The 24,380-nt window shown below is 42.2% G+C and overlaps 1 protein-coding gene across 8 annotated transcripts in view; it reads right to left on the bottom strand.

The window, feature by feature from the left end:
- The window catches only part of LOC116976398 (SLX4 interacting protein), a 97,378-nt gene that overhangs the window by 10,293 nt on the left and 62,705 nt on the right, over positions 1 to 24,380 (bottom strand). For all 8 annotated transcript variants that reach the window (XM_033026258.1, XM_033026252.1, XM_033026256.1 and 5 more), the window contains one exon: positions 17,913 to 18,001. In XM_033026258.1, the coding sequence (XP_032882149.1) occupies positions 17,913 to 18,001 (89 nt within the window). The remainder of the gene's footprint in view (positions 1 to 17,912; positions 18,002 to 24,380) is intronic.

Here is a 24,380-nt window from a genome sequence, read left to right as displayed (position 1 = left end):
CGGGGCATCGCGATATGCCCGCGCCGCCGCCATTTTGTCATATCTGTTATTGTCTTTATCCTGTATCTGTAAACTGTGGATGGCTCGATTGTAATCTTATATCGTCTTTCCGCTCAACAAAAGCTTTTCACTGTACCTCGTTGCACGTGACAATAAACTAAACTCAACTAAACTAGTAATGCTGCTGCCACTGTGACTGAACTCTCTGGAAGCACTGAGCAAAGCAAAACCAACGAATGCACCATGGGATGTAATGTTTATTTCTATGCAAAACGCCATGGATTTTTTAATTATGTTAGGAAAGTTTATTTTGTGGCAAATTTTACTTCTCCATTGTGGATAAGTGGGGAGTCAGGTTTATGTTTAATAGTAAACACAAGGAACAGCAGATGCTGGTTTCCAAAACAATGGACACAAAGTGCTGGAGTAACTCATCGGGTCAGGAAGCATCTCTGGAGACCATGGATGGGTGACGTTTTGGGTCGGGACTGAAGAAGGGTCCCGACTCGCAACATCGCCTGTCCATGTTCTGACTGACTCGCTGAGTTACTCCACACTTTTTCTGAGTAGTTTAGTTCAGTTTATTGTCACGTGTACTGAGGTACAGTGAAAAACCCTCTTGTTGCGTGCTACCCAGTCAGCGGAAAGGCTATACATGGATTGCAATCAAGCCACCCAGAGTGTACAGATACAGCACAGAGCAAATAAGGTCTGGTGCAAGACAAAGTCTATTAAAGTCCAATTACAGATAGTCTGGGAGTTAGCTGTTGGAGTGGAGGTATAAAGGAGTGGAGCGATTGTATGAATGATTGCAGACCCGCTCCTGGGACCAACACGCAGAGTCCCCTGGCTTGGGCGCCATCTTGCTGTTTCCCTCCACTGATGCTGCTCGACCTACAGGGTCCCTCCAGCAGTTTGATTTTGTTTAACAGTGCTACTTAAAGTGACTTTTCACACACATCTCCAGGGGAGGAAACTGCAGTTAAAGATGGTTCAACACACATTCTTCCTGGTCCTCTTTATGCACCAGCTTCGTTGCTGATTTTCAGGCAGCTTCTGTCTGAAGAAGGATCTTGACCCGAAACGTCACCATTTCTTCTCTCCAGAGATGCAGCCTGTCCCGCTGAGTTACTCCAGCATTATGTGTCGAGAACTGTCTCTGCTAAATGACACGATGTTTTCAATTTGTCGTGATACCATGAGTCACCGTGTCCATTGTGCATCTCCCAGCTATCCAGACATTGAAAGGATGCATTTAGCACGCCGCTGGTTTGCTTTAGGACATTTTGCATACAATGCGTCCCCTCAATAAATCAATCCTCTGCACCTGAACAGGATCTGCAATGCTCTAATGTGTTACATCATTAGCAGTAACACCTCCTCCAACCTCATCCGCTGTTCTAGGGGTGGACTCCTATATATCAGTGAGACCAATCTGGTAGACTGGTGATCGTTTCGCCGAACACCTCCGCTCAGTCCGCCTTGGCCTATGCGATCTTTAACTCCCCCTCCCATTCCCACACTGCCCTTTCTGTCCTGGGCTTTCTTTCGTTTGTTCTTTGTACCTTTTCATACCTCTAGGTTCCCTCTCTCCGACTCTCAGTCCGAAGAAAGGTCTCGGCCCGAAACGTTACCTATTCCTTTCCTCTTAGTTTATTTTAGTTTGGAAATACAGCATGAAAACATGCCCTTCGGCCCACCGAGTAAGCGCCAACCATCAATTCACCCAATCTGCACTCTCTACACACTAGGAGCTGTTTTACAGAGGCCAATTGACCCAGAAACCCGCACGTCTTTGGGATATGGGAGGAAACCCACGCGGTCACAGAGAGAATGTGCAAACTCCACGCTGACAGCACCCAAGGTCAAGATTGAACCCGGGTCTCCAGCAGCATCTCTACAAGCTTGGAGACTAAAGACACAGAGTGGTTCAAGTGCAGCTGGCACAATGGACCCCATAGACAGTGGCCAATGGCTTGATGCCCACGTGCACATTATGTGTGTGCGCTGGGACATGGAGATGGGGATGAGAAACGTTTGGTGGAAATAGGGAGAATTCTTTATTGATTCTTGAAATATGTTCCACCATCTGAGTTAAGGGAAGGTGCAGGCAGGAGTGTTGAGCTCTAAAATGGTTGTCATGGTGCCATATTAAACTATCTGTCATCCCAAAGTACATTCACAGCATGTTTCTGACATATAGTAGATATATACAGGTCCATTGATTTACTATCCAGTAAGATTTGAAGTGTGTGCACATACAACATTTTGGCTCACAACCACATCTAGAAGAGCAAACAAACTGTCTGCCTGATGCCCATTTCACTACACATTCCACAAAGGAGGGCAGGATAGTTTACTACCTTACAAGCTACTTGGGAGTCGCTTGCTCTGGACCGCCCAACTTGGCATAGCAAGATCACCACAGGAGCGCGTGCAGCTGAGACGAAGCGCACCGCAGAAGCTCAGAGGAAAGGCTCGAGCCACTTCAACTCCTACTGCAGCACCCACCCAACTGTGTCCCCATATGCGGGTGAGCCTTCCGGGCCCGGATCGGTCTCACCAGTCACCTCTGGACCCACAAACAAAAACACTGAAGTCATGGTCTTCTTCGACTACAAAGGACAAACAACAACAACAGCTATGCTATTTATTCCAGTATTTTTCTACAGTATGTACTGAAGCCGTACTGGTTTAACAACTCAAATCTTGTCCAATTCTAATTAAATGGTCATTCTAATTCTATGGACACGAGGGGCTGCAGATGCTGGGACCTTGAGCAACAAACACACTGTGCTGGGGGATCTCAGCAGGTCAGGCAGCATCTCTGGGGAATGTGGATGTGCGACCTTTCGGGTCAGGACCTTTCTTTAGACTATTTGTAGTCAATCTGTCTGAAGAAGGGTCCCAACCCAAAACGTCATCTATCCATGTACAGATACTGCCTGACCTGCTGAGCTACTTCCAGCACTTGGTCTTTTTTGGTTTTCAAAGCAACTTTGGTTGAAACTGTTGGCTAAGTGAATTTGTTTCCAATTGTACATAGTGTGATTCGCTAAATTATTTCCACGGTTAATTCTCCATTTTTAAAACATATTTATCTGAAATGGAAATGAGGTTTCCATGATTCTAAATATTAGTAGTTAAGGTAATGCATAGCATTTTTCTTCATTCTTAGCAATTCCTGAATAAATTATAAATGTGACACTTTTATGATTTAGTTTACTTTAGTTTAGTTTAGAGATGTAGCATGGAAACAGGCCTTCAGGACATTCAAGTTTAAGTGAGTTTATTGTCATGTGTCCCTGATAGGACAATGAAAGTCATGCTTTGCTTCAGCACACAGAACATAGTAGGCATTGACTACAAAACACATGAATAAATAAACTGATAAAGTGCAAATAACAGATAATGGGTTATTAATGTTCAGAGTTTTGTCTGAGCCAGGTTTAATAGCCTGATGGCTGTGGGGAAGTAGCTATTCCTGAACCTGGTCGTTGCAGTCTTCAGGCTCCTGTACTTTCTACCTGAAGGTAGCAGGGAGATGAATGTGTGGCCAGGATGGTGTGGGTCTTTGATGATACTGCCAGTCGTTTTGAGGCAGCGACTTCGATAAATCCCCTCGATGGAAGGAAGGTCAGAGCCGATGATGGACTGGGCAGTGTTTACTACTTTTTGTAGTCTCTTCCTCTCCGTAATTCTCCGAGTTTGAATCAGGGGAAACTCGGGAGAACTCTTGAATTACCTCGTACAGTGGGACAGGCCCTTAAGGTAGCAACTTTACCTCTGTGCTGCCCTAAAGAGTTAACACACACAAGTTCTTAAAACGTCGTCACAGTATGGGTAGGTCATAAGTGTTTCTTTCTCCCTATTCCCCCGAGTAGTTTTTAAGACAAAACAAAACATGAAACAAACGCACAAAATAGATGCAGAATTGTTCAATTAAAAGACTGAAGTCTGAGTCAGCCCTTGACACTGTGGGAACTGCTGAAAATTCTACTGAAAGAATTATGTAAACTCCCTCAGGCTGGAAATGAGCCACAGAGGGAAGCTGTTGGAAGGGAAGTCAAAGGACATGACATAGAATGCAAGTCCAAGCAATCATTGAACTAATAGAGGGATGCATATCTTGTGATCTTCCGCAACCTTAATCAGACCCTGTTTAGAAATAGTGAAGGCATAAATGAAAGTCGAGTCTCAGCAATTGCATCAAATACTATACCACAAATGGCTTTACAAACATTTTAGTTGTCCTAGCCATAATCCCTCCCCTAAGCAACAATTAAGCTGCTTTAAGAAAAAAAAGGAACACAATGATAGGCACAGATGTTTGCTGATCAAAAGGAATTCACTGTTCTGCTTGAAGTTCTATTTTTACTTCCACTGATAAAAATATGGCAAAATGCTAAACATTAGATCTCGTAATTAGGTGGTCAGCATCTATTTTTGGACCATAGAAATTCTCCATCACTCAAACCTCTCTCTATTCAGCCATTTTTCCAGTGACATTTTGTGTATTTTCACAACATCATTTGCAACCAAGCCAAATCCATTGTTATATACTTACAATCATAAGTCAGAATCATGCACCGTGAAAAGAGGCCCTTCGGCCCAACTTGTCCATGCAGACCAAGATGTCCCATCTGATCTAATTCCATTTGCCTATGTTTGGCCCATAATGCTCCAAACCTTTCCTATCCTTGTACCTGTCATAAGGTCATAGGAGAAGAATTAGGCCATTCGGCCCATCAAACCCATTAAATCTTGCCCCTCTCACCTTAAACCTATGTTTTCTTGTTCTTGATTCCCATATTCTGGGTAAAATATACATGTTTCTTATACAAAGACTGAATAAAATAAAAAGAACAATAATTAAATATATCTGTCAACATTAGTTTCATGTGTGTCATCTATCTTGTCTGGCACCTCATTTTCATTTAAATTCTCAAACAACCTCTTGAATGTTTTCTTGAACCTCTAATATGTTAAAACGTCTTCAGATAGGAACACGATAACCACTTTAAGCTAATCAAAACGAAGGTAAGACTTTGGACCACAAACACTAGTAACCTTCCAGTCAAAATGCAGTTTGTGCTGTTTACCCCAAACGTTTTAATAAAGCAAATGGAAATGTTGCACTACTCAGATTTTGCCCCAGCTGTAAGGGCAAAGCCTCAGGTATTTGCCTTCAATACGTATTTCATGCGGAAATCAGCAGATTTTAAATAAAAACTAGACCAACGCAGCCGTTCCCTACCCGTAGCCCCCACGGGAGACGTGGTCCTCCAACTCAAGCCGTGCCCGAACATAAGATTCCAGCACTCAGCAGTGCGGCTGTTTTTAAATGGCGTCTTTGAGGCGAGAGGCGGGCGCCAGCAGTCGTTATGGTCGCTGGCCAGCAGGAGGCGACAAAATGAGTGAGTGGGGGGGGGGGAGAAGGATTTTATTAAAAATGTGTACATAGACACGATGAAATTTAATGAGGAGTGGATACTTTGAATGAAAAGTGAAATCTCTACCGAAATGGGAAAAATCTCGGCGTTTCTGGGTCTGGTGTTGGCGTAGCAACGAATCAAAGGCTGGCACCCACAAGTCAGGCAGAAACACACACACACACACACACACAGCCAGCCAGCCAGCCACAGAGTTTTAATATTATATAGATAAATAAGGTAAATATATAATTCTGGCCTCCTCCACTGTCAGAATGAGGCCCAACACAAATTAAAGGAACATCACCTCATATTTCGCTTGGGCAGCTTACACCCTGGCGGTATCCCTCGTTGGATAAGTAAAGTTCTAACTTCAAGTAACCCTTGCTTTCCCTCTGTCTCCATCCTTCCCCCTTCCTAGTTCTTCGACCAGTCTGACTGTCCCCCTGGTTAAAATTTATCTCTGTATGCTTCGTTGTAACTTTCTCCCAGCTAACAATGATACATTTTCTTTGGACCTCATCCCCTTTGATATCTCGTTTTCACACCCTACACTTCCTTATCTCTGTGTCTCCCTCTCCCCTGACTCTCCGTCTGAAGAAGGGTTTCGACCCGAAACGTCACCCATTCCTTCTATCCAGAGATGCTGCCTGTCCTGCTGAGTTTCTCCAGCATTCTGTGTCGATCTTCGGTGTAAACGAGCATCTGCAGTCCCTTACTACGCAATTATTTTCAAGTGCTGTGGAAAGAATCTAGCTCGAAGAAGCCAGAAGAGGAGGACATTTACAGACAGAACATAGCGTGAAAGGCATTTTGCAGTAAAGGAAGTGGGTGAGGCTTGGGAGTGAAGATTAATGTTCATGTAAAGCAAGCCGTGACATATCACAGCCTTAATTGACAAATTTCAGACACAATAATGTTATTTAATACTAACAGTGAATGAAGTGACTACAGTAAGATGATAGAACAAGTTCCAAATACACACCACGCATCTCATTAGAAACTGCAGCAACTTCTCAACTTTAAAATAAATATTGAAAAGGTATATTCTGCTTTGTTTCCAGTACAGATTCCTGTCGAAGGCAGGAAGATAATTATATTTTGAAATTAATAGTAATCAATAAGTCAAGAAAATTAAAATTATATTTTATCTGTAAGTGAAGATTGCTTAATATAATAACCTAAAATAGATTCACAGATCCAAGAATTAATAATATGCAACAGGTCAAGACAATTTAGATTATATTTTATTTGTAAGGGAAGTATATAATAACCTAAAATAAATTCCCATATCCAAGCAAGGGCTTCAATTTCAGAGCAATGTGTCAAAGAAAATTTACAAAGAGCATGACCCTACTCTCTCCGACTGAAACGTTTTTTCCCCCAATAGGAACAGCTATTGTTACTCAATATACTTCAAGCAGCAACTTGAGCTGGTTAGTTTGAAACTGCTGAATTATGATGGGACAAACAATTAGATAAGATGTGAAAACAGACGAGGACCAAACTGGAAGCAATGAAACTGTTTCATTGCATTACAGGCAGAATATTAAATACATATTGCCTATTAAATAAACTTTATTACAGACTCAAGGTCCAGACAAGGGGCAACATTACATTAAAAATGCATTGCATATCAAATATCAAAAATACATATAAAATCTTGGTATATCACTTATAAAAACATCATAATTTATATATTTTTTTAAACAAAAAAAACCCACAATACATAAGCTAAAAATCCAGATTAAAAGATGATCAATGTCCTACAACGAGACAACGATACCAGTGTCTCCACAGCTGGGATTCGTAGCGTGTAGTGCTAACCCTTATGTTTGACAAGGCCACAATAAGCACATTTTTAGTCATTTATCCTGCAAATGAATTTATACATGTGGTGTCTTAGGATAGCTTCTAAAGTACTGACTCCTGCAGCCACAAACATATTACTGGCACTACACCATCTAGGTTGCCTTAGCAGTGTTCTCATGGCATTGTTATATGCCACCTTTAGTCTCTGCATACTTGTCTTTAAATAGTTCGACCACAGGTGCGCAGTGTAGAGTGGTGTGCAGTATGCTCTAAATAGCGACATCTTCACCACATCTGCACACGCACCAAATTTACGCAAGAGAATATTCGCCTGTACATACAGCATGCGTCGTTGCCTATAAATATCCTCATCATCTGTCATTTGTTCTGTAATAATATGCCCTAGATATTTAATCTTATTACAGACACTGAGATTATTGTCAGACAATTTAAAATCAGGATATTTTAGACATTTATCCTCTTTGGTTCTACAGATCATAACAGCACTCTTACTAGCATTATATTTAATGTCATGTTCCACACCATACACGGAACATATAGTAAGGAGCTGCTGGAGACCAGCGCTAGATGGACTAAAGACCACAAGATCATCTGCATACATAATATGGTTCACTAAAATATTACCAATTACGCACCCAGTGTTACAGGCTTTCAATTGTTTAGACAGATCATCAATATATAGATTAAAAAGGACTGGGGACAAAATTCCCCCCTTGTCTAACACCATTGCTAACCCCAAATGGGGCTGAGACCCTATTGCCCCATTATATTTGCATTTCAATGTTTTGTAGGTCAATTTGATTTCAATGTTTTGTAAGTGTGTCAAAGATTATGGGGAGAAGGCAGGAGAATGGGGTTGAGAAGGAAAAATAGATCAGCCATGATGGATCAAACACCATGGAAACAGGCCCTTCAGCCACACTTGTCCATGCCGACCAAGATGTCCCATCTACACTAGTCCCACCTGCCGTGTTTGGCCAATATCCCTCTAAGCCTTTCCATGTACCTGTCCAAACTTATTTTAAATGTTGTTATAATACCTGCCTCAACTACCTCCTCTGGCAGCTCGTTTGATATACCCACCACCCTCTATGTGAGGAAGTAGCCCCTCAGGTTCCCCCTCTCGCTTTGAACCTATGTCTTCTGGATCTTGATTCCTCTATTCTGGCTTCACAATCTGCAACTGTTCAAACCTCTCACACCTTCTGCTTTTATCTCTGGCCTTTGTTCCAATCATCTGCCCATCAAACCCCCCCACCCCCCTCACCTATATCCACCTAGTAGTTGCCAGGCTTTGTCCTGCCTCTCCCCTTTACTAACTTTCTTCACAACAATTCACGTAAATGCCAATTGTGAGCTGTTTAAGTACATCCAATCAGAACCCCACCTAACTCACTTACTGAAAGCAGATGAGGCCCAGTCTGAATTTGGCACGGGCATTATAACTGGCTCACGAGTCCAACCTCTCTGGATGCTTTCAAGAGAGAGCTAGATAGGGCTCTTAAAAATAGCGGAGTCGGGGGATATGGGAAGAAGGCAGGAACGGGGTACTGATTGGGGATGATCAGCCATGATCACATTGAATGGCGGTGCTGGCTCGAAGGGCCGAATGGCCTACTCCTGCACCTATTGTCTATTGTCTCTCTTCTGATTAGTAGAAACAAGGAATTGCAAATTCTCGTTAACATACAAAAGGGACACAAAGTGCTGGAGTCACTCAGTAGATCAGGCAGCATCTCTGGAGAACATGGCTAGGGTACGTCTAGGAACAGCAGTGGTGGACACCACCAGGCCAACCCTGCAACATCGCCAGGATAACGGACCTTCATGGCCTAGTTAAGAATCCTGCACATACAATAACTGGGACTTGAAAAATGCTTTTGACTCTTGTATTCTGTCCTAGTGTACTATTTCTATACACTCATACTACATCTAAGATGTGTTCATATATAGTAATATTGGTACTGAACTGTATACAAAATAGAATTTCACAGTACCATTGAACCGTCGATTCTACAGACTCTACTGATCTGTCACTTATTCACAGATCTGAAGTAGATCTGCCATCTTAACTGGAAATCCAAGAGGATTTTTAAAATATAAAAAGTAAAATATTTTAAATATTTATATATTTATATAAAATTATATATTAATAATATAATTATAAATTATATATATTATAAATTATATATTAATATAATTAATAATTAATAATATAAAAAATATATTAAATATTTATATAAATAAATAAAATTATAAAACATAAAAATGTAAAGGATCATCTGGTGAATGCTCCTGAACTTACTGGTGCCTTGGGCATTAATCAGCAAACTGATTTTTCATGCCAGATTGTCTATCTTGAGAATAAAAGAGAACATATTAAGGAGCGAGATAACACAAGAGATCTTAAGAGAGATAATCCATCTGGGGAACGCTTGTCATAACAATCTATAAGTAATTTCAGGTCACTTCTGTTTCTCTGCACCACCACGATTCCACAACAGGGTTGATTTAAAAAATCTCTGACTAAGGGCAGAGTAATAGCAAACATATCATTGTGGTTTTGTCTGTTCTCAGAAACACTCATTTGTTTTTTTTTTCAAAAAGGGTTCAGAAAACAATGAGGGCAGAATTGCGTTTCAGCTGACAGATTTTAAATTCCTGATTAAGCAGTCATGGAGAAAAGAGGTCCTCTCTTGAGTGTTCCTCAGTAAAGAATATAACAGAAAGGAACTGCAGGTGCCGGCTTATACCGAAGTTGGACGCAACAAGCGCTGGAGTGACTCAGTGGGTCAGGCAGCATCTCTGGAGAAATGTTGTATTTATCCTCTATCAAGACGTTGGAGAACATAACTGCAGATAGGATCAAAGAAGTCATTCCTCGGCACCCGCCTTTAATAAGCATTGGTTCCATCATTCCGTGAACTTATCCCAGAACAACTTAGAATCGGCATATGTAAGAAAGAACTGTGCAAAGACCGTTCTCTCCAAAACTCCCCGGTCTACTCGTCCCTTCCCACCCAAACCACCGGGTACTTTCCCCTGCAACCGCAGGAGATGCAACACCTGTCCCTTTACCTCCCCCCTCGACTCCATCCAAGGACCCAGTCTTTCCAGGTGAAGCAGAGGTTCACTTGCACCTCCTCCAACCTCATCTATTGTATCCGCTGTTCTAGGTGTCAACTTCTCTACATCGGCGAGACCCAAGCGCAGCCTCAGCGATCGTTCCACTGAACACCTCCCTCCGCTCAGCCCGTCTTAACCTACCTGATCTCCCGGTGGCTCAGTACTTCAACCCCCCCTCCCATTCCCAATCTGACCTCCTCCACTGTCAAGAGTGAGGCCCAGCGCAAATTGGAGAAATAGCACCTCATATTTCGCTTGGGTAGTATACACCCCAGCGGTATGAACATTGACTTCTCTAACTTCAGATAGCCCTTGCTTTCTCTCTCCATCCCCTTCCCCTTCCCAGTTCTCCCACTAGTCTTACTGTCTCTGACTACATTCTATCTTTGTCCCGCCCCCTCCCCTGGCATCAGTCTGAAGAAGGGTCTCCACCCGAAACGTCGCCCATTCCTTCTCTCCAGAGATGCTGCCTCACCCGCTGAGTTACTCCAGCAGTTACTACAGATACCCAAATGGACCACTTCAACTTACCATGATATAAATATTGGCAATTGTCCTTTATTTTTTTTAATGTTTAGTTTAGAGATGCAACATGGAAATAGGCCCTTCAGCCCACGCTGACCACATGTTCACACTACTACTATGTCATCCCACTTTCTCATACACACTTGGGGCAATTGACAGAGGCCAATTAACCTAAACAAAATGCACAGTTTTGGGATGTGGGAGGAAACCAGAGCACCCGGAGGAAACCCTCGCAGTTACAGGGAGAAAGTGCAAACTCCACACAGCCAGCACCCGAGCTCAGGATCGAACTGTTGGTAGACGCAATGAAAGGGCCAAGTAAGTTTTAGTATAGGTAGAACCAAGGGGTGTACACAAATACTAGGCACTGCAGATGCCAGAAAGGTAGACACAAAGTGCTGGAGTAACTCAGCGGGTCAGGTAGCATCTCTGGAGGGCATGGACAGGTGGTGTTCCGGGTCAGGAGTCTTCTTCAAATTCCAGCATCTTCAGTTCCTTGTCTCCCTTGTCAACTATCCATGTCCTCCACAGATGCTGCCTGATCTGCTGGTCCTTGCTCGGGAATCCACAAATATGGGGCGAGAATAGAATTAGGCTTATCCCTTATGGCACGACAGCCAAATAAGTACGGAGTCATACAGCATGGGTTCGCGTGTGAAGAATCACGATTTTGCAACCAACAAGCGGGAAATGATACTCATGGAGATCTCCGTCAAAGTGACCCCACTTTCACGCAAGAAGAAAAATGACGCAAGTGAACAAAATAAAGAACAGAAACTGAACGTAATTTCACTTTTGTTATACGGAATAGTAAAGTACATGAAAATGTAATTTCAATGACATTTGTATTTAGTTATTATTATGTTATTAGCCATAGTATTTATTTTTCAAACAACTTAGATTTTGTATAGTAACCAAACTAATCACTAGGTCGACAATCTACTGCACAGTTTATCCCGCACATTTATTAGACAAAAGACACAAAGAAGTGAAGATGCTGTAACTTGTAAGCTGAAGCATGGTCGTGACCCGAAAAGTCACCTGCCCATTAGAAAACCAGATCAGATAAAGCTATACATAAATACAATCTGGTCAAAGTTAAGTGCAACAGGTAGAGCAAAGGGGAAGATACAGAGTGCAGAATTTAGTTTGTAGCATGTCATTTCAGTAGACAAAGTCCAATGTCTGCAATGGGATAGAGGTGTTGGAATAGATGGGTTCAGAACTAACACTTAACTGTGGCTGGGTTACTAGAATCAGGCGCCATGCCTCAAAATATGTGGTCAGCCATTCTAGCTAGATATGAGAAGAAATTTCTTGATCAAGGCTAGTGAATCTTTGGGATTATCTACCCCGAGCTTAGTTTAGAGATACCGCGCAGAAATAGGCCCTTCGGCCCACCGAGTCCACTAACACTCTCCTACACACACTAGGGACAATTTACATTTATACCAAGCCAATTTACCTACAAATCTGTACGTCTTTGGAGTGTGGGAGGAAACCGAAGATCTCGAAGAAAACCCACGCAGGGCACGGGGAGAACGTACAAACTTTGCACAGACAGCACCCGGGTCTCCGGCGCTGCAAGCACTGTAAGGCAGCAGCTTTACCCTTGCGTCACCGTGCCACCCTGTGGATGCTTAGTCAATAAATACATTTTGTATATTTATTTTATAAATAAATACAATACAAGTATGAGAAGGATGCAGGGTGACTTGGACAGGTTGGGTGAGTGGGCAGATGCAGTTTATTGTGGATAAATGTGAGGTTAACCACTTTGGTGGCAAAAACAGGAAGGCAGATATTATCAGAATGGTGTCAAGTTGGGAAAAGGGGCGGTATAACGAGATCTAGGGTCCTTGTTCATCAGTCACTGAAAGTAAGCATGTAGGTACAGCAGGCAGTGATGAAAGCGAATGGCATGTTGGCCTTCATAATAAGAGGAGTTGAGTTCAGGAGCAAAGAGGTCCTTCTGCAGTTGTACAGAGCCCTAGTGAGACCACACCTGGAGTATTGTGTGCAGTATTGGTCGCCAAATTTGAGGAAGGACATTCTTGCTATTGAGGGAGTGCAACGTAGGTTTACAAGGTTAATTCCCGGGATGGCGGGACTGTCATATGCTGAGAGAATGGAGCGGCTGGGCTTGTATACTCTGGAATTTAGAAGGATGAGAGGGTATCTTATTGAAACATATAAGATTATTAAGGGATGGGACGCGCTAGAGGCATGCAGCATGTGTCCGATGTTGGGGGAATCCAGAACCAGGGACAGGTCATTTAGAACGGAGATGAGGAAAAACGTTTTCACCCAGAGAGTTGTGAATCTGTGGAATTCTCTGCCTCCAATAAGGCAGCGGAGGCCAATTCTCTGGATGCTTTCAAGAGAGAGTTACATAGAGCACTTAAAGATAGCAGAGTCAGGGGATATGGGGAGAAGGCAGGAACGGGGTACTGATTGTGGATGTTTAAGAAAGAACTGCAGATGCTGCAAAAATTGATGGTAGACAAAAATGCTGGAGAAACTCAGCGGGTGAGGCAGCATCTACGGAGCGAAGGAATAGGCGACGATGTTGCGGGTTGAGACCCTTCTTCAGACTGATGATCAGCCACCAGATGATCAGCCATGATCATATTGAATGGTGGTGCTGGCTCGAAGGGGCGAATGTCCTACTCTGCACCTATTGTCTATTTAAGATGGAGATTGATAGATTTTTAGATATTAAGGGAATCAAGGAATATGGGGATAATACAGGAAAGTGGCCCAGGATAGAATAACAGCCACGATCTTGTTGAATAGTTGATTCTTAAATAGTAAGGGTGCCAGGGGTTATGGGGAGAAGGCAGGAGAATGCGGTTGAGAGGGAAAGATAGGTCAGTCCTGATTGAATGGCAGAGTAGACATGATGGGCCGAATGGACTAATGCTGCTCCAATAAAAGTAGCACAGGTACAAGGGGGTGTGAAAGGCACGTGCCTGCTTCTATTTCTTATATATTTGTAACTAGTCTTCTATTACTTACAATTGCATGGAAAAGATTTAAAAATCTTTATTCTTTCTACTTAATCCTTGAAGTTTCTGCCTTGTTCAAGGAAGTAACTTTTATATCTACTTGATGACCTTTCATAAGTATGCACTTCCACTTATGTCAAGGAAGGAGGATGAAATATTTGTATATTAGGTATTACATGTGTCATGAATAAACTGTGACAGCTGTTCCTATTCAAAACAAAATATTCTTTTGACTTCAAAACACAGAGGTCGTCATAACTTCCCGTTTTGATGGTCCAGATAGTATAAATTAAACCAACTGGACAAGCAACACAAGTAAAAAAACAAATACAACCCTGTAGTTATTAATTACATCAGTTTTAGACCACTTTTGTTAGTAGCTGCTAAAGTCATTTCCACATGTCCTATAATTTGCCATAAACTGGCATGCAAACATATTTTTCTACCCAGATGTAATTGAAGACTGAAGAGCAATAAGAAACAAAACATACCTTGAGAAAGAGCATAGAGCATCGAACATTACTGGCCCTTCAGCTCAACAATGTCCATGCCTAATATGATGCCCGGTTAAACTAATCTCCTTTGCCTGCACGTGTTGAAGAACAAAAGTAAGACGTGTTCTTTTAAACTCAAATTTTAAATAAAGTACAATATCTAGTATCTAAAGACATTCTTGCCATAGAGGGAGTAGAGAGAAGGTTCACCAGACTGATTTCTGGGATGTCAGGACTTTCATATGAAGAAAGACTGGATAGACTCGGCTTGTACTCGCTAGAATTTAGAAGATTGAGGGGGGATCTTATAGAAACTTACAAAATTCTTAAAGCTAGACGCAGGAAGATTGTTCCCGATGTTAGGGAAGTCCAGAACAAGGGATCACAGTTTAAGGATAAGCGGGAAATCTTTTAGGACCGAGATGAGGAAAACATTTTTCACACAAAGAGTGGTGAATCTCTGGAATTCTCTGCCACAGAAGGTAGTTGAGGCCAGTACATTGGCTATATTTAAGAGGAAGTTAGATGTGGCCCGTGTGGCTAAAGGGATCAGGGGGTATGGAGAGAAGGCAGGTACAGGATACTGAGTTGGATGATCAGCCATGATCATATTGAATGGCGATGCAGGCTCGAAGGGCCGAATGGCCTACTCCTGCACCTATTTTCTATGTTTCTATCTAGTACCAATTTAATGAATGTAAAAAGTATGGTATACCAAAAAGAAATTTCAGAAGTTCAGAAGTCATAAGAACAGACGTAGGCCATTCGGCCCATTGACTCGACTCTGCAATTCAATCATGGCTGATCAATTAGGCTGTGGGCTGAGGAGCTTTTTCATTCAAGTTCGCGACTCAACTCACGGAACTACCTGAATTTTTAACATATTGTCTAGAAATATTCCATAAATCATACCTGAAACTCGTCAAGACCAAAACCTGCACATTTTTATTAAATATGTGAAAAACTTCCAATTTTCCAAGTAGTAATTGCCCAATCAATACACGTTTGACATTGATGTTGGACACAAATTGACCAATCTCACGCTTTGTTTTATGGTCACTAGGCAGCGAGGACCCTGGGATCATGGCTGCCTCCTCATTACATCAGAACAATAACAAGGTTTCCAGGGAATAAAGGTAATGCTAACCTTGCTGATCATTTTGTTTTTCAATTGATTTACTTTATAAAGTTATGATGTGAACTGTTAAATAAAAATGATGAATAACAAATGTAGAGCAAGGGTTAGGGGGTCAGTCGGTAGGTCAGTCTGTCGGTCGGGCTTGTCGGTAGACCGATGGATGCTGTGGAGAATCGGTCGAGCTGTCGGGCCTTCGAGCCGCCGGTGGATGGTGAGAGTGGTCGGCCAGGCCGGGCCGCCGGTGGGTCGTGCGAGTGGCCGGGCCGCTGGTGGGTGCTGCAAGTGGTCAGTCCACCGGTGGGTACTGCGAGTGGTCGGACGGCCGGTGGGTGCTGCGAGGGGTCGGTCGGGCTGTCGGTAGGCCGGTGTTGCGGCGAGTGAGCGGGCGGCCTGACGGAGCCAGCGCTATGGTGGTGCTGAAGGCTGCCCGGCCATTCTCACGTGCAGGGCAGTGCTGCTCCCCACTATCATCACCACGATGATCGAGAAGGGCATGCTGGCCGAGGTGGACGTGCAGCCCGGAGCCCGCAGGCAGTCCCAAAGCGGCTCCAGCTCCAGCCGTGGGCAGCTCTGGAAGGGGGGGCGAGTTAGGGTTAGAGTTAGGGATTTTCCTGTCAGTGGAAGATGCCTTAGCCTTCCCCCAGCCTGGCACTGCCCCAGTCCCACTATGGCCGTGACCCCCACTCTGCACACTGGCAGTCAGTGGGGTTCAGTAAACGGGGGAACCCACAGGAACTGCCCTCACCCATTAATTAGGCTAGTTCAGGAGCCGGACATCTGCGGCTGTCTCTTTCAAAATACACACTCACAATTATATTCATTATATTATTTTTATATAATATAATTATACATAATTATATATGATTGCAGTCATATTCATGTCATAATAATAAATGGTTTAAATAGACTGCAACACGGAAATAGGCTCCCCATAGTGTAATATGGGCATTGGACACTAGATGGCGCTTACTTTTTCGATCTCATTTTCTAATTAGTTTAATTAATTAATGTGCAACTTTTGGCACTAACAAGTTATGACTTACCTATCAATTGTATTTTATCTAAATCTGTGCAAAATTTCATGTAGTTCCGAGACATGGGTCACGAAAGTTGGTTTCTAGACACATTTTTGATGCTCGGCCCACAGCCTATACCTTTCCCTTTTAACCCCATTCTCCTGTCTTCGCTCCACAACCTCTGACACCCGTAATCAAGTGCCTGTCAATCTCTGCTTTAACAATACCCAAATACGGTCTCCACAGACTCACCATCCTCTGGCTACATAAATTCTTCATCTTTCTAAAGGTACATCCGTTTATTCTGATCATAGACTCTCCCAAATTATTCTAAATTTCTATGAGATCATCCCCTCATCCTTCTAAACACCTGCGATTAAAGGCCCTGGGCCGCCCAGTGCTGTCAAATGTTCATCATATGTTAACCCAATCGTCCCTGGGATAATTCTTGTAAACCTCCTCTGCACCCGCTTCAATGCCAGCACACCCCGACTCAAATATGGGGCTGAAAATTGCTCGCAACACCATCAATTCTGTCTAATTCCATCCTTAGATTGAAAGCGTGCTGGGTGCGAATACAGAAAACTGAAATGTTACGGTTTTATTTTCAAACTGAGCTACCACCATTACCCTCAAATTAGGATAGCAAATGTCACCTGGGATTAGAGATTTTGTCAATTGCTTTGCTATAGAAACATAGAAAATAGGTGCAGGAGTAGGCCATTCAGCCCTTCGAGCCTGCACCGCCATTCAATATGATCATGGCTGATCATCCAACTCAATATCCTGTACCTGCCTTCTTTCCATACCCCCTGATACCTTTAGCCACAAGGGCCACATCTAACTCCCTCTTAAATATAGCCAATGAACTGGCCTCAACTACCTTCTGTGGCAGAGAACTCCAGAGATACACCACTCTCTGTGTGAAAAATGTTTTTCTCATCTCGGTCCAAAAAGATTTCCCCCTTATCCTTAAACTGTGACCCCTTGTTCAGGACTTCCCCAACATCGGGAACAATCTTCCTGCATCTAGCCTGTCCAACCCCTTAAGAATTTTGTAAGTTTCTATAAGATTCCCCCTCAATCTAACATGTTCTGGTAGAATATTACAGACTTTATCACCGAGAATACAACATGTTAAAAATCCAAGGTAGACACAAAATGCAGGAGTAACAGGCAGCATCTCTGCAGAGAAGGAATGGGCGACGTTTCTGGTTGAGACCCTTCTTCAGACTGCAAGTGGATGATGTCAAACGTGGCTAAATATGGAGAGGTTTTGCAAAGTAATTTTATAATGGGTTTTGTTACACATCAACTGATATAAAGATGGAAATACATACAATAATCTGTTCCTCGGCCATTCTCTTCATTGGATCAGTTTCACAGGGTGTTAAACACACCACAAAACGATCAGGGAATACGTTGAGTCCTAAAATGGAATAGACAAATTTGTTCAACTAATGCTTCAATTAAAGTTCTGCATCAGAATTGGGCATATTATATTTTAGGAAACGCGAATAAGAAAATAACTATACTATGTTGAACTACATTTGGCAAATAATATAATGAAGTTTCATGAATCATTTAGATTATCTATGATAAATATTTTGCTGTGACAATTATCTACCACATTTCTCATGTTAGAGTTTAGAGATACAGTGTGGAAACAGGCCCTTCGGCCCACCGAGTCCATGCCGACCAGCGATCACCCCGTACAATAGCACTATCCGACACACTAGAGACCATTTACAATTATCATAAGCCAATTAACCTACAAACCTGTACATCTTTGGAGTGCGGGAGGAAACCTGAGCACCCGGAGGAGACCCACATAGGGAGAACGTACAAATTCCGTACAGATAGCACCCGTAGTCAAGATTGAACCCGGATCTCTGCCGCTGTAAGGCAGTAACGCTACTGCTGCGCCACCTCTGATGTTAATAGAGTCCAACAGCATGGAAACAGGTCCTTCGGCCCAACTCATACATGCTGACCAAGATGCCCATCTAAGCTCATCCCATTTGCCTGCATTTGGTCCATATCACTCCCCCATAATAGTGCAGTTATGAATACACCAAGAATCATAATTGGATATATTTATAACGATTTGCAAAACTCATTCTCCAAAATGTCATCTTCATTTGCTTCCCCTCTCGGCACTGCAGCCCACTCCATAAAACCTCTCTAGCTCTCTGCTCCTTTCAGGCATTCCTTAAATTCATCCTATTTCATCACATCTCCCTGCCCCACTCGATCTTATGACTTGCATCAAATTTTATTCGACCCAATTTCTGTTAAAATTGCTATACAATTGAAAGTTGTTGCCATGAAACAACAATGACACAGGTTATTCAACATTTAAAAAAAAAAGCTTATGTAATATAAAAGAACTGCAGATGCTTGTTTATACCACAGATAGAATCAAAATGCTGGAGTAATTCAGTGGATCAGACAGCATCTGGAGAAAGTGGATTAGGTGATGTTTCGGGTAAGGACCCTTAAAAAAAAAACTCTCAGTATTAACCATATAACAATTACAGCACGGAAACAGGCCATCTCGGCCCTACAAGTCCGTGCCGAACACTTATTTTCCCCTAGTCCCATCTACCTGTACTCAGACCATAACCCTTCATTCCTTTCCCATCCATATACCTATCCAATTTATTTTTAAATGATAAAATCGAACCTTCCTCCACCACTTCCACTGGAAGCACATTCCACACAGCGACCACTCTCTGAGTAAAGAAGTTCCCCCTCATGTTACCCCTAAACTTCTGTCCCTTAATTCTGAAGTCATGTCCTCTTGTTTGAATCTTCCCTACTCTCAATGGGAAAAGCTTATCCACGTCAACTGTCTATCCCTCTCATCATTTTAAAGACCTCTATCAAGTTCCCCCTTAACCTTCATTTGCTCTCCATTTAATGGGAATTTTACAACTATTCCAACCGCCTTTAGTGCTCCACCTAATAGCCTTTCCTCCTCACCCTGTATAACCGGATATTAATTCATAGTCAGAATATGTCAAAAACTGACCCAGACACAAAATTAATAATACTTGGAATATCAGAACAAAGCTTAACACTCACAACAAACCAAAGAAATTTCCTCAACTACAGTATAATAACCGGAAAAAAATTAATATTAAAATTTTGGAAAGGCCCTACAACCCCCACAATTAAAATGTGGATTACGGAAATGTCGGAGACCCTATACTTAGAAAGAATTAGACTTGTCTTAATGGACAAACAAGATCTTTTCCATAAAATTTGGGCTCCATTCATTAACTATCTGAAGGGATAGATTGGCACAGCACGAGGACCCAACTGAAACTTGAACTCAGGAACAGATGAAAAGCTATACTTTATAACCTACGAACCTATCTCCATTGACGTATTACAGGTAACCCATTCCACCTCCCTTGTTTTTCTGATGTGTTTTGTTTTTTTTTTGCTTTCTTTTTTATTTGTAACTTTCTACCCTCTCTTTTTCCCTCTTTCTATAAAAAATAAAAACACTAGAAGCAGAAGTAATTGATAATGGAAAATTTTAATAATGTATGACTGATGTATATGAAAAGTTTTTTTACTATAATATGTAACTACATTTTATAATATGTCTACTTCTAATAAATAAAAAATAAATAAAAAAGAATATGTCAAAAACTTCAACCCATAGAGTATAGAAATGAACAGCATGGGATCAGGCGCAAATTGTCTGCACCGAACATAATGCCAAGATAAACTAATCTCATCTGCCTTCACACGATCCATTCAATTTCCCATTCCCAACATGGAAGTTGACATAATTTAACCATGTGAATCCACCCAATGAAAATTCTGACTAAGTGGGGAAGGAAAAATTCTACTTTTTCATTGAAGATATTTTAAATAGTAATTAAGGCTCTATGAATGTGCTTGTGAAATAATTTCCACTGCAATTTAGAAACAGAAATTTCCCCAAGAAACCCACAGGTTCAAGGTGAGAGGGGAAAGAATTAATAGGAATCCAAGAAGCAACATTTTACACAAAGGGTATGGAACAAGCTGTCAGAGGTGGTAGTTGTGGCAGGTACTATAACAACATTTAAAAGACATTTGGACAGGGAAATGAATAGGAAAGGTTTACAGGGATCATGGGCCAAACTAGTGTAGATGGGGCATCCTGGTCGGCATGAGCAAGTTGGGCTGAATGGCCTGTTCTATGCTGTACGACTAAACCAGAAAAATAACAGTACAAGTATCAGGGCGGCATGGTGACGTAACGGTAGAGCTACTGCCTTACAGCGCCGGGTTCGATCCTGACTACGGGCGCTGTCTGTACAAAGTTTGTACGTTCTCCCCGCGACCGCGTTGCTTTCCCCCGAGATCTTTGGTTTCCTCCCACACTCCAAAGTTTGTAATGGGCTTGGGAGAAATGTAAATTGTCCCTGGTGTGTGAAGGATTGTGCTTGTGTGCGGGATCGCTGGTCGGTGCGGACTCGGTGAGCCGAAGGGCCTGCTCCCACGGAGTATCTCTAAACTAGAGATCAATTCCATAGCATAATATTTATCATAGATAATCTAAATGATTCATGAAACTTCATTATATTATTTGCCAAATGTAGTTTGAGGACAAGTATCGTGTTGTACAAAGGATGGTTTGTAGAATGAGGAAGCCTCCAGTGATAAGTAATCTTAATTTCTTGTTCCTTCACCATATTTCACATACTGTGGGAGTCTGAACAAGCAGTTCAGGGGGAGGAGGATGGCCTACTTGCTTAGAGTCAGAACAGGCCCAGCTAAAAGCAGATAATTCTTGGCTCAGGCCTCCCAGACAGCATCTGGTAAAATAATAAAAAACATTTGAGAAGCAAGCTGAAATGGAGCAGTCTACTTTTGACTCTCAAGATAAACACAGAAGGTAGGAGAAGGTTGAAGAATGGCTCTTGGCAATACTTTGAATGCTTTTGACGCAAATGGATAATGCAAATTTCAATAATAAAGGAAAATTTAGATTCCAGTTAATCAAAAGTGGTTTGCAGTGGGAAATGCTGCGGTTATAAGACATCTCTGCACAGGGTGCCTAGACCTGTAATCTCCATCAATATGTTCCTACACCAACAAGCACAACTGCACTATTTGAGCTGATCTGGCACCACAGAGGCGCAGCGGTAGAGTTGCTGCCTCATAGCAGCACAGGCCCAAGTTCAATCCTGACTACGGGTGCTATCTGTACGAAGTTTGTGCGTTCTCCCCGTAACTACATGGGTTTTTTCCGGGTGCTCCGGTTTCCCCCCACACTCAAGGACGTACAGGTTTGTAGGTAAATTGGCGTTGGTAAAATTATGTGTAGGATGGTGTTTAGTGCATGAGGTGATAGCTGGTCAGCGCGGGCTTGGTGGGCCGAAGGACCTGTTTCCACGCTGTGTCTCCAAAGTCTGAGGTCTAAGGGCTAATTAAATGAAGCAAGTAAAAATCAAAGTGCTGGAGGAACTCAGCAGGTCAGGCAGCATTTGTGAAGGGAATGTGCCGATATCTTTTCTGGTCAGAACCCTTCTTTTAGAAGAAGTGTCCCTAACTGAAATGTCAGGTCTGTCTATTCCCTCCACAGATGCTGACTGACCCACTGAGTTCCTCTAACGCTTTGATTTTTGCTCAAAATTCTAGCATTTGCAGTCTCTTGTGTCTTTAAATGAAGAAAATAGTTAGCCTGGTAGTACTTTTGAGAAACGAGGGCAGGATAAAAGGTTCAGTGCAAGAACAGTAAAGAGTGAATGGAGAACCAAGACACTTAACTTAAAGAAAGCAAATTTAGTAAAATGAACAAGGGATCATGCTTGTATTAAATGAAAGTACTCCTTGGCAAATAAGACCGGATCAGCTTTGAGATATATTTGTAATGAGATCAGGAAAAGTACAACTTAAGTACGAATGAATGAAAAAATGATGGAAGCTTGAGATTCCATGAATGAATTATTCCATCAAATATGAAATGTAAGTGCTATGGAGCAAACACTTACAGTAAAGGTCAGGACAAGTATGTGCATAGGAATGTTATAAAAGGCAAACTAAATAAACTAAAAAAAATTATGTAAAAGCAGTGGCGCAGCTGCTAGATCTACTGCCACACAGCGCCAGATGCCATGGTTCGATGCTGACCTCAGGTACTGCCTGTGTGGAGTTTGCACGTTCTCCCTGTGATCGTGTAGATTTCCTCTTGGTGCTCCAGCTTCCTTCCACATCCCAAAGATGTGCAGGTTTGTAGCTTAATTGACCTCAGTAAATTGACCCTAAGGGAATAGGGATCTTTAAACTAAACTAAAAATTACAAAACAGAATAAGGAAATGGAAAGGTTTTCTACAGGTATATTAAATTCTCAGCGTATCCTTGAATCACTGAAATACACAGCATGGAAGCAGGCCCCTCAACCCACAGAGTCCAAGCTGATCATAGATCACCCGTTTACACTAGTTTTATGTTAACCCACTTGCTAATCCCTACACATGAAGGGAAAATTTACAGAGGCCAATTAACTTACAAACCTGCATGGCTTTGGGATGTGGTCACTGAGATAATGTGCAAACTCCACACAGACAGCAGCTGAGGTCAGAATTGTGTGGCAACAGCTCTACCAGCTGTGCAGAAAGGCAATCTTGACAACACCAAGACCTTGAGGGGGTGCAGGCGGCACAGTGGTAGAGTTGCTGCCTCACAGTACCAGAGACCTGGGTTCAATCCTGACTATGGGTGCTGTCTATACGGAGTTTTTTTACGTTCTCCCTGTGACTGTGTGGGTTTCTTCCGGGTGCTCCGGTTTTCCAACGACGTACAGGTTTTTGTAGGTTAATTGGTGTCGGTAAAAATTGTAAATTGTCCCTAGTTTGTAAGATTGTGTTAGTGTACGGAGATCGCTGGTCAGCGCGGTCTCGGTAGGCCGAAGGGCCTGTTTCCCTGCTGCAACTCTAAACTAAACCAAAAAAACAAAACAACTTTTTAATAGTGCACTGACCCCCCTACCAACCAACTCAGCACCAATTACAAGAAAGAAATGGTTAACAAAATTAACATTCTGGTTTTGTAAATTAACAAGACTGAAGAAAATTAAAGAATCTTTTTTAAAACAGAGGGTAAGGAACTAAATAAATTACAATTGTCCATGTTGAAATTAAATGCATCTATGTTAATAAATTTATTTTTTTTCCCGATCGATTGCTTTTATTTTTGATATTAATTCAACATGGAGAGCAACGTTATTTGATTGATAACTTGGCATCAGATCATTACCAGTTAACCATCTGTTAAGTATTACAGCATGACAACATACCTTCATTCCGGCACATGATAAAATATCATCTAAATTGTCATGATGCATTCACTGGTGAACATGTCACAAATAGAATTCAGACATCACACCCCGTTTAGTAGATATACCTTGAAGTTTATTTAGACTTACAATTACTACTTACTACTTGTACGGTGACATTTTACAAGTTATGTCCAGCTAGTTTGTCTTTATATCAAAGTTCAGATCTTCATATTAGCCAGATAAATGATACTAGATAGCTCCCCGCTGACTCCAGTAACTTTCCTGTGCTCATCCCTTATCCCAAAATACACCCCCCCCCCCACTCCCCAGCCCCAATCCCCCTCCACTTATATCTGTCTATCTGGCTTTACATTTCATTCTTTACTCCTCCTCTCCTTATCTGACACACTTTTGTGTCCGTCTCGCCTCTAGCCTTTGTCAGTTAGACCACCACATCGGTCATTCAAACTATCCTTGTCTATCCAACTATCACTGGCACACCTTCATTTCTATTTTCCAGCT

Source organism: Amblyraja radiata, chromosome 8 (genome assembly GCF_010909765.2).
Source record: "Amblyraja radiata isolate CabotCenter1 chromosome 8, sAmbRad1.1.pri, whole genome shotgun sequence".
Lineage (NCBI taxonomy): Eukaryota > Metazoa > Chordata > Chondrichthyes > Rajiformes > Rajidae > Amblyraja > Amblyraja radiata.
This window is presented reverse-complemented; position numbering and strand designations above follow the sequence as displayed.